Raw genomic sequence first — 12526 nt, forward strand, 5'->3', positions numbered from 1 at the left:
TTCAAAACTGTTTCTGGGAGTCAATTTTTTTATGCTTAATTTTTCGTTACATATTTTAAGTGGTCTTTATTAAAAAAATAAAAGGAATTAAATGCCTAAAATTTCCATAAAGTTAAAAAATTTGATACTTTTATAACGTTTTGCACAGCCTATCTAACTAGTTTTATTTGTTTTAATTAAATGAAATATTACTTCATTCAAATATCAATTTCTTAAAAAAAATATTATTTTGAAATTGTATTTAGATTATTAATATAATATAAAGTTCTACAGTTCTATAACTTACTTAGCTTTGCTCACATATGTTAAATTTTCATATAGTTGAAAGCATGCTATCTTACTTTCTAGTGTTTAAATCATCTTTAATTTAAATTTTTTTATCGAATGTACTTACTGAATTCATATAATGCGATTTTACAAATATTTTTGTTGCTTTTTGCTGTTACAGCATCCAGATATTACGTTCTCGTAGTTTTAAAGACATGCTGCCTTATTTCCTAGTGTTTTTAATAATCTTTTACTCAAAATTCTTATGTCGAATGCGCTTTGGCTGTAATTTGAGTTTTAAAAATATTTTTTACCATTCTGTTACATTTTTGTGTTTACAGCAGTTACTGCATCCAGGTATTGCGCTCTCACAGTTTTAAACCCTTTGATATCTTATTTGCTGGTGTTTTTGATAATCTTCAATTCAAAATTTTCATATCGAATGTGCCTTTTAAAATCATATTGTGCATTTTTAAAAATATTTTTAACCATTTTGCTGAAATTTACTGATTAGTGTAGTACATCCAAATATATTAACTTATCTCACTTTTCAAAACACACCTCATTTTCTAGTGCTTTTGATAATTCAAAATGTTTAAATCAGATATATATGTTTATGCATTTTTTAAAATCATATTTGTTTTTAAAAATATTTCTCATCATTTTGTTGTTTATTGTACGGTGTCAAGTCTCCAAAAGTACAAATTTAACTCGAAATAAACCTAAATGTAATTTAAAAAGGAACAGTATAAACTTTTTTGTGGAAAAACTCTTCAACCATGTGTATATGAATAAATGTGTAAATTTTATTTTATGCCAGTATTGTACAATTAAACATACAAGGTCATTTATGTTATATTTAATGTTTAAATTATCTTACTTTTTTATTCAGAATTTTTAATATATATAGGGGAGAGTAGAGAATAAGAGATTTATCTTTTTTAAAATTTGGTAGCTTGAATAAGTTTTATTTCGCAGTGGTACTGAAGGTCATTATCTTATCTATAAGTAGGATAAAGGTTTGTGATTATTTTAATTTCTAGACCTTACGCACCCCTATGCCCTTTACTACCGAATTGAAGGTATTAAACGACTTCTGTGGTATGTTATTTATCCATATAAATAAAAAATATCATGTTAAAACAGATTGATCATTAAATTTCTGATATTTACTTAGGGAACTGCAACCTATCAGGTTGCTACACAGCTAGTTATAGTTAATTTTCTATTTTATTGTGACATTTTTACTCATAGTATAGCGTTACATCAAAATTTCTATTTTCCGATTTTTTATCCTTTGTTTCCCTCCAACAACACAACACAGCCGAAAAAAACATAGTGTACTCTGCCTTCCTTCAATATCATACAAAGAAAATCTTCCGACGTTTTTCAAGTATGCAACTATGCTCATTTGGGGCTGTCCATAAATCATGTCACACTTTTCTGCAAAATTTTGGACCCCCTTGCCATCAAGCCATCACAGACAATCTACACAAACCCAACACCAGAAACAACCCGCCGCGCTCTCCTGCTCCTCAGACACTTCCGTAGTTGACATGTTTTCTGATATTCAAAATCTTACTCCGTACAGATAAAATCAAACACGTGGTGACATGGCAGAGTTCCTTCAGTGCGCAAAATCGTTAACTGCATATTTCGGTACTCCAAATCGTTACTAGGGCACTTCGGCACTCCAAATCGTTACTAGGGTCCTCCGGTACAGCAAACTGTTACTCCGGTACTCCAAATCGTTACTTGGGTACTCGATACTTGAAATCGGTTTTCGGTACTTTTCAAAGTAATGGTTACTTGAGTAAAGGGTATTTTGTACCGGGTACTAGAAAGTACCATCACAAAAATCTTCATGCAGGTTTTTTTTTTCCTTAGACGTAATGTATACTTGCAGTGAACCTTCTTGGTGACTATGTCTCTAAGATGAACAGCTTTTATGAGAAGAATAATCATTTTAATCATTACGCAAGTTCATTACATCCCCACAAGATTAAAAAGATATGGAATTTTGAGTGGCCGCTTTAAATTGGATTGCTTACAAATACTTTTAGGTTTAGGCCGCCCAGACGGTATAGTGGTTTGGAGAGTCTGGTTGCAATACCAAACGTCCCAGATTCGAATCTTGGAGGAGGAATGGTTCTAACTGTCCATCTCTTCATAGGAGGAAAAGGTATTCGGTGCCTTCATAATAAAGTGACTATCACTTCTGGCCTTAGTAGTGGCCCAGTCCAAGTCGGATAAGAGCCCGCCAATAATAAAAAAAAAAAAAAAAAAAAAAAAAAAAAAAAAAAAAAAAAAAAAAAAAAAAAAAACCCACTTTTAGATTTAGACATTTCTTATTAAGCACTTAAAAGTATGTTATTTAATTGTTTATATACATTTTACTCGGAAATTTTGTAATTACTTATTGAACTTAGAGTGACCAACTTTCTAAGACAATTTTTAATGCTTTTCTTCGGTGTTTCTTAATTTTCAAAATATCTTAATTTATGCACTTCAGAAATCTGTAGTGAAATCAAAATTAATATTTCTGAGTGAGATTTTATTTTGGGACGATTTTTTGTCCTTGGATTTCTTTGCCTAGCAATTTTGAAGTGACTAATTTTTCTTGTAAATTTTTAATTAATAAAATTTAATGAAATAAAAACTAATTTAATTCTCCTTATATAATTTTCAAGGATTAAAAACTCCATATTTTTATAATGACTTTTATTTCAGTGACTGAAACGTTTCAAGTACAGCTTTTTTGTACTTAAATGACAAATTTTTTGGAATAAGAAAATGTAACATTTTTATGTATAATTTTAAATGTCTTATAAACATATGATTTTGAATATCAACCATAACTAAATTTTAAAATCTGAGTTCGCTTTGTGCATGATTATTTTTTAATTAAAATAACCAGGAAGAATAATTTTTAAATAAAATGAAAGTATTTAGTGTTCTACGCTTTCAACTAAAAGCATCTGACACATTTTGGAAAAAGATATCTTTAAAGAAGGCATGTTTTTCATAGTTTACGTTTTAAATCAAACAAAAATATCTTTTTCATCTTTGTATTTCACGGAGTTAGCCATTTCTTATACTTTGATATATGTTCTCTTTAGGCTTAATTAGTATGTTGGTTGTGATTCATACTATATACTAATACTTATATATACTCGAAATACTTGTATATACTCGAACCACATGATTTTTTTATGGAGTACTGGTTTGCTCAGACTTCCTTTTTTTATTCATTTTATTGTTCCAATATGTTTAATTTTTATATAGTGGCGATGGTGTGGGAGTATGAGAAGTTGTATATAGTTCTTATTTATTATAAATATTGCCCTCATTCATTTTTGTAGACTTTGTCCTCATATATTTTGGTAATAACCATGGTTTCTTATTGATCCTGCGACTCAATTAATTTAATGCACATTGTATGTTAGTGCATACTTTCTACTAAAAACATATTATAAAACTCTATTAACATAAGCCTTCAACATATTAAACACAATTAGTTCAAATAGACTCATGAATCTATGAATTTTTATGAGCAAAATTTTATAATTTTATTTGTGATATAGTACAGAATATCAAAAACAAAAATATGCAAGTTGTCAAAATATAAAATCTTTAAATGAAAGAAAAAATACTTTTTTGAGGAGTTAAATACATTTAAAAATTGGCATTTGGAGAAGATGATTTTGCTGCTTGAAATCTGAATAACTAAATATTGAAAATTTAAAAAACATCTTAAAATGTTTAAGGGAAAGAATTAAATGCTGTATTTCACCGCACTTAAAATTTTAAGAATATTGATTTATGAGCATTTTTTTTAAGTTCATTTTTTAATAAATGATTTTAGTTTCACATTTTATATTCAGTTATTTTATTCATGAAATGAAATTTTTTCTTTCATTAATAGTAGTATATATTTGTTTCGAAAAAGAAGTGAGAATCAGGGTTTGGCTGGAAACTGTAGCAATCTGTACGCAAGATAAAAGCATTTAGGAACTTTTCAGGAAACTAACAAGACCTTAGTTCTGAGTATGGCATTGTAAAACAAGCTAAGCGGCTGAACTCAGGGGGGAGGGACAAATTACAGCTAATTATACTATTGAGGAGAGTCAACTGTTAGAACGGGTGTTTCGATCAAGCGTAACTCCTGGAAATCTGTCCCATGGAGGTAGGAAGAAGCTTTCTTACCTCCATGATCTGTCCCCTCTGGGCGCTTAAGGATATTTGGTTAATAAAAGACAGCTGAAAATTTCAGTCATTACTGATGATGCTCCACGTACAGACAGAAACAGCATTTCTTAACTTGTATATTTTACAGCTACCATGCAGTTTAAAAAGAGAACCCAGAAAGGTTTAGTTAAGAGTTTACCAAACATGTTTAGATCACCCTTTCTTGTTTGTTTTTGATAAAGACCTTTGCCTCTTTTGCATATATCTATTCATACATACATATTTATTTAATTAATATATAATTTCATCAATGAATTATGCATATTAAAATTATAGATTTAATGGATATTTTTTTTTTCTCTTTTTTGGCCAACCTTCAGCAAAATGAATAATGAATAATACAACATTTTAATCTTTTCCCAATAAAATTACATATTCATGTAGTTTGATTAAGGAGGCAAAACTTTTCGATTATACGCATGATAAAAACATCATAAATTCAAACTTTGTCACTGAGAATGGAAAATATTTAGAATGAGGCAAACATTTTCCAAAATTAAATATTTTTTTAATTATATAAATTTTAAGCAGTGTGTTTTTAGAACTGTGCAATATGCATTTATTTCCTTTTTTATTTCTTTATTATTAAATATTTCTTCAGACCAATAAGAGAAATATACAGATTTTCCCGAAACATGTTTTACTCTGTCAAAATAACGTTGAAAATTTGGTGTCTGGTCTTTACACATAAAAATTATAAAATTTGCTTTTACAATTTAATGTATTTAAGCACAAAACTTTATGTAAATAATGAGAAGAATATAAATAAAAAGAAATGAAAAAATATAAGTGCTTTACAAGTATATGAAATTGGTATAATGCTTTAAAATTACTGTGGTTATTTCCCCCCCCCAGTTCAATCATCAAAAGAAATCAGACAAGCAATTATGATATTTGTTATTTACAGTGGTGTACATGGATGTACTGAATTCTACATTTACCTCATTGATTTATATAATTCACAGTATATCTTTGTTTATTATTATGAATTGTGAAACTAAAACTACAGTTAATTACAGATGAAAAAAAAACTAAAAGATTTGTAAAATTATTAAAACTAAAAGATACTTTTGTTTGATTTAAGACGTAAACTATGGAAATTAATATGCCTTCTTTCAAGATATCTTTTTCCAATAGTTTAATGAGTAGAAGAACTAAATACTTTCATTTTATTGAAAAAATATTCTTTCTGGTAACTTTAATTAAAAAATAATCATGCAACAAAGCAATCTCGGATTTTAAAATTTAGTTATGATTGATATTCAAAATCATGTTTCTAAAGCATTTAAAATGACACATAAAAATATTACATTTTCTTATTCCAAACAGTTTGTCATTTAAATACAAAAAAAAAAAAAAAAAAAAAAAAAAAAAAAAAAAAATTATACTTGAAACGTTTCCCTCACTGAAAATAAATGCCAATGTAAAATACATGCAGTTTTTATCCTTGAAAATTGTATAAGGAGAATTAAATTAGTTTTTATTTCATTAAATTTTATTTTTAATTAAAAATTTACAAAAAAAATTAGTCCCTTCAAAGTTGCTAAGCAAAGAAATCCAAGGACAAAAAATCGTCCCAAAATAGAATCTCACTGAGAAATATTAATTTTAATTTCACTACAGATTTCTGAAGTGCATAAATTAAGATATTTTGAAAATTAAGAAACACCGAAGAAAAACATTAAAAATTGTCTTAGGAAGTTGGTCACTGCAAGTTCAATAAGTAACTATGAAATTTTCGAATAAAATGTATATGAAAAATTAAATAATACTTTTACAGTGCTAATAAGAAATAACTAAATCTAAAAGTAAATGTAAGCTATCCAATTTAAAGCGACCACTTAAAATTCCGTATTTTTTTAATTTTGTATGGATGTGGTGAACTAGCGTAATAATGATCAAAACCTATGTTATTGATCTCAAAAACACTGTTCGTCTTAGATAGTCACCAAGGAGGTTCACTGCAAGTATACAGTATTTCTAAAAAACAAAACAAAGCTGCGTGAAGATTTTCATGATTTTCCTAAAGTATAATGTGCATATGAACCAGTTTCTCAGAATGTACTCTACAAAGGAATCCTACCCCTTAAGCAGATAGCCATAGTGTGTTTTGGCACAATCTAATAAATTCAAACCCTACTGAAATATTATATAGCTGACTTTCATCATAACTAACAAATCGACATTCAAGTAACTGACTGCATGCTGTGTATGAAAATTTTAATAACACTTTAAGAATAAACTGAAACAAAACAAGAAATAATTTTCACTATAAGAGTATTAGATTAACAAAAGTGAAGAAAATAATCTCATAATTAAGTTAGCAATTTTTTATAGATAAGGTTATGCAGTTGCTTACCTTCTTTTTTCTAATCTTTTTTAGATTATACAAAATGGAAAGTAATGTCACTTTATAATATGATAGAGAAAAATAAAAATGCTTTATTTTAATGTTATTTCTTAAATACAATTTCAAGATATTACCATTATTTTAATGAAATTTATCAATGTTGTAAGCTTTAAAAAAATTGGCAAAAAATTCTCAGATTTCCAAATTAAAAATTTTCTACAGAAATTGATCTTAAAATCGTCAAAATGATGAAAGAATTCACATCCCCAAAAAGTTATTACGAGCTCTTCATTGGAAAAAATGAAATAATTTCAAAATGCTTATGTTTCACTTTAGTGATACTCAAACTTGAGTATCGCACTGTTTGTATTAGAAAGAGGAACAAATTTATAACTCATGATCCCATTCAAAAGATAGCCTTATTTGTCAGTGAATCGCTAAAAATATTCCCCCAAAATGCTTAATTCACACTGAAAGGGGCAGTAGTAAAAACAAACAGAAATTTCAGATAATTAAAATTAAGGACCTTCTCCTGATTTCGGTTGAAATTAAGGACATTTAAGGACCAAATATCGATTTAGAAAAACCTGAGGACTTTTAGGATTCTTAAGGATCATACGAACCCTGTTATTTTTCAGACCAATTTCTTTTTTGCCCTTGCACTTGAGTATTTCTTAGCGAATTTACTGATGGGAAATATTTTTCGAAAAAAGCTCAGCATGATTCGATGCAATGAGTGGGAGGAAGTGCCAGTAAAAAGGCAGAGAATGGGCATTCTGGATAATTAACTTTTTGGTCTTTTGTTTCCATATAATTTCTTTTTTCCAATACAACTGATGCTGTCCTTGCGTACGCAAGCACATGCTTCAGAACATTGGCCCTTTCACCCTGCGAAATCAAAAAATTTCAATGACAGATGATATACGTAGCAATATTACATCTTCTTAAAATAACAGAAGGAAAGTCATCTGTGTATGATTTTTGAAAAGTAGCTGAGTATTTTACATTTTTCATACAAATAACTAAGACAAAAGATCACAGTTTCTTAATATGTTCCTAGGAAGCACACGAAACTTAAGCTGCTCACGCATGAGACAAACAAAATAAACAACCTTGATCTAGCTTTGTGTATCATTTGCTAATATATGCCAGGTGAACCACAGTGGTGCTTGATTCTCACTGGAGAACTGAAACATGACATTTTCAGACACGGGTTTTGGATTTATACACAACGCAGAAGCACACGATTTGCCAGTGATAAAATGACATGGGTATTTTTATATGCATCTAGAGAAAAACTCAGACACCAAAAATCACTTTTTTAGCTGAAAATAATGAAGTATTGAGCCAAGCTATATAAAAATCATGAGAAATTTTTTTTTAAATCACAGAAAGCCCAGAGAAATGTGTTGAAAATCGGGTTTATGGAAGTATAGTCAGAAATTGGCAGTCTCCCGCCTCAATCGGGAGAATTAGCAACACTGCTATATTTACTTCAGATTATGGATGAGACAAAGAAGTCTGTGCAATACTGAAAGAGTTGATACAAATAGACCTGCAACAGTGTTCAGCAACAGAAGACTAATGTACATAGCTAGAGGATAGCACTTCAGATTTTAACAATAGCTTTTGTCTTCAAGTGCATTATTTAACAGTCACATATCTTATATGCATAATGCACACAACCTGGAAGAAAGTAAATAATGTATGTACTCACTCGGAAAAATGCCTGCTTCTTAACATCCTCAGCATCTCTTTCACTTGCTCCTAACCTTCTTTCAGGATTTTTTCGCAAAAGCTAAACATACAAATATTTGTTGAATTTCTACAATTTTCAACATGGCAATTAAAATGTATATATACAAATTTATTGCAATTCTATTGAAATACAATATCAAACACATAAAATTAATTACACATATTATCCAAAATTTTTACTTACACGCCTCATAATAGCAATAGATTCGAGAGAGAGAAATGTGGGATACCGAACTTCATCATTAACAATGCTGTCAAATACTTCTTCTTCATCATCTCCAGGGAAAGGAGACTATAATAAAATATTTTAATTGTTAAAATAAATACTTAAAAAGTTAGAGCAAAAATTAAACACAAAATTTTATATTTCAAACTTGTAAAGGAAAAAAGCTTGAGTTTGTATTTTGAACATACAAAGAGATACACAAAAGGTACATTTATTGGCTTTAAGCCAAGTATAGATGTAAAAAAATGCAAACAAAGAGAAAGAATATTTAATGTAAAAAATAGGCTATCTTTCTGTATTTATTAAGCAATTAATTTATAATTTTCACAAAAAGAGGAGAGGAAAGCAAAATAAATAATTTAAAAAGTGCAGAACTAAACAACCATAAAACATATTTAATTTAGTTTACATAGTAATAACATGTTTAACTTAGTTCCATAAAACTAAATTAAACAACAATATACGTAGATTGTTTTTTTTCAACCTCCGATCGCACAGCATGATGGCCAGGTATGCGGCAGGTGGTTGGTGTGCATAGTAGGCGACTGCGCATCTTCCCCTCCACACGCTCTGTCACTGGCGCATTCAACACGCCATTTTCTGTTAAGCTGCAGTCACGCAGACATGGCTGTCGCTATTGATTCTCCCGCCAAGTGTGAATTGCGAGCTGTTATTCGTTTCTTGCAGGCAGAAGGGAACAGTGCACCGGAAATTCATCGAAGAATGAATCGAGTGTATGGAAACAGCTTTATGAGTGATGGTGTCGAAAGTTTAAAGATGGTCAAACTGATGTGCATGATGAAGGAGGTGAAGGACGCATGTCTGTCGCTACAGACGACATTGTACAATGGGTTGACCAAGCGGTTAAGCAAAATCGAAGGTTAACCATAAGTGAATTATCGATGAAATTTCCGGAAGTTTCCAAGATCTTTCCTGTACTCTATTGTTACTGAACAGTTGCACTACAGAAAAGTTTGCACTCGCTGGGTCCCAACAGATGTTGACTGACGACTACAAAATTCGACGGATGGTTGCAGCGTTTGAGTTTCTTGACCCTTACAATACTGATGAAGAAGAGTTTTTGAAATCCATTGTGACAGGTGATGAGACTTGGATTCAATATGACACGCCCGAAACGAAACGACAATCACAACTATGGATGCACAGAAATTCTCCAAAGAGACCCACAAAATTCAAACGAACCTTTAACAACCGTAAGGTTATGGCAACTGTTTTTGGGGACCAAAAAGGTGTGTTGCTTGTGGAGTTTATGCAGCCTAGAACAACAATTAATGTAGATTCATATTGCGAAACTTTGCGACGCTTACAGAGAGCTATTTAATACAAACGAAGAGGCATGCTGACTTCTGGAATTGTTTTGATCCACGACAATGCCCATCCTCACAGCACTCGTGTAACCTAACAGCTCCTTCAGCAATTTCAATGGGACATTTTCGAACATCCACCATATAGTCCCGACCTAGTGTTAAGTGACTTTCATCTGTTCCCTGAACTGAAACAGTGGCTTGGTGGGAAGCGCTTCCGAAATGATGTGGAGCTGAAAGAAACCATCGCAACTCACTTCCAATCATTGGCGGGGACACTATATGAAGAGGGTATTGCAAAGCTTGTTCACAGATATGACAAATGCCTCAATCGCCAAGGTGATTATGTAGAGAAATAACCTGTATTGTACATTACTTTTGGTAATAAAATCTTTTTTGTATATTCACCCGTCTTTTCTTTATGGCCCATCGGAGGTTGAAAAAAAAATAGCCCTCGTATTTAAGTGAACTAAAAACCAAATTTCTATGTTGTAAAATTTAACTAAATTTTCTCATGTAACATTTTGTTAAACAAAATTTCAAATATAAAAATAAACTTCCTTTCGATATAATAAGAATTAAAAAATGAAAATTTGACTAAATTTTGTTTTAGGAATATAAAACCGAATAAAATTCTATTTAAGACCCGTTTTGATACTTTCAAATCCAAATAAAAAACAGATTTAATTTAAATATTGCTTTCCTTTGCATTTTGTAAACACATAATTTGATCACAAAGTTAAAGAATTTTTACAAGTTACAGAAACGACTATAGAAATGTTTTCAGAAAAAAAAGGAGGAGAGATATATTATATTGCAAATAAATGCAACATAATTTTAATAAACTGCAAGTAAATAAATACATCCAAAAATTACAGATGCAAAAATAAAGAATGAGATTTTAAAATTTTACATAGAAAATTGTATCCGGGTATTTCCGCCAAATTCTGAAGTTTTCTGATTTATTCATGTATGGAAGTTTCATGTTTGTGAGGAGAATCATTATTTACTTCTCTTTTAAAACTCATGAAAAATATATTTTTCATTTCATTTTTTTCCTTTTACGGCTTGCTTGCAAAAAAAAAAAAAAAAAAAAAAAAAAAAAAACAGTACAATCCATATGCTGCCTTTTCCACATAACATTGCGAAAAGAAAAGGTATTATGTAGATTATCATATATGTGATAATTTAGAGGTTCACAATTGTGGTACGATTCCCTTTTTAGTCATGGTCCAAGTGATAATAGATGTGACACACAAGAAGATAATACAGCAGATGTCTTGAACTCTTAAAAGGACCATAAAATCCTTGGATAATCACAATACATCTTTATTACTTGATGATTAAGCTGGTCAAACATTACATTCAGTAGCACAATCAAGGACAATCTGCCCCTTAAAATTTTTAAATACACACTCACATTTTTTAAAACAATAGAGAAAGGAAAAGACCTTATTTATTCAAGCAGCAGAAGGGGAGAAAAAGTAATATATACTAACTGCAGTCATATTTATAAGCCAGAAAGTCTTTGTTTTAATCATGAACAATGAATGGGATAAATGCAATGCAGTGTGACGCAAAATAGTGCAAAGCATATCCTTGAAGTAGAGATGTGTTTAATTAAAATTTATGAATTTAAAGGTCTATTGCCAATTGGTTCCAATTAAGTTTGATAATTTTGTTTCATATTTTATATTTTACATATATATCAGAAATTAAAATAATATTTTGTATCTTATCAATTTATAAATCCAATATCAAACTAACTCTTAAAAAAATTGTAAAATTTTAAATGGAAGCATTTAAATTTTAAATTAGACAAGTATTTTTTTTAAACTATGAGCTAGTAATAACAGATTTTTTCATTTGTACCTCTCCAACCAACATTTCATATATGAGAACACCCAGACCCCACCAGTCAACAGCACGGGTATATGAAGTTTCTGTTAAAACTTCAGGAGCCAAGAATTCTGGAGTCCCACAGAATGTTCCTGTGCGGTCACCATAGCCCATTCCTTCTTTACAGAGGCCAAAGTCTGCTATCTTGACATATCCCTCAGAATCCAGGAGCAAGTTGTCTAGTTTCAAATCCCTATAAATAAACAGAGGAAAGATGTGTTTAAAAATATTTTAACACATTTATGTATCTTTATAGCCATGATATATTTAAAAAAAAGTTACACTTACCTGTAAATAATTTTGTTTTCATGTAAGTACTGTAAACCCAAAACAACACAAGCTGCGTAAAAAACAGCTCTTGGTTCTGGAAAAATGTCTGTGTGAATATGCATCATTAAGTCTCCACCACATGCATATTCCATGACAAAACAAACATGTGTCTGGGGAGAAAAA

General features: G+C 30.0%; 1 protein-coding gene across 2 annotated transcripts in view; it reads right to left on the reverse strand.

Moving 5' to 3' along the window:
• Pkn (serine/threonine-protein kinase N) overlaps positions 1-12526 on the reverse strand; it is a 157002-nt gene that overhangs the window by 21996 nt on the left and 122480 nt on the right. For both annotated transcript variants that reach the window (XM_035377398.2, XM_035377399.2), the window contains exons 16-19: positions 12362-12513; positions 12047-12266; positions 8808-8915; positions 8583-8663 (exon numbers count right to left, since the gene is read on the reverse strand). In XM_035377398.2, coding sequence (XP_035233289.1) covers positions 8583-8663; positions 8808-8915; positions 12047-12266; positions 12362-12513 — 561 coding nt within the window. The remainder of the gene's footprint in view (positions 1-8582; positions 8664-8807; positions 8916-12046; positions 12267-12361; positions 12514-12526) is intronic.

Source organism: Stegodyphus dumicola, chromosome 4, assembly GCF_044657685.1.
Source record: "Stegodyphus dumicola isolate Sdum_Otavi_A_Nest chromosome 4, ASM4465768v1".
Taxonomy (NCBI): domain Eukaryota; kingdom Metazoa; phylum Arthropoda; class Arachnida; order Araneae; family Eresidae; genus Stegodyphus; species Stegodyphus dumicola.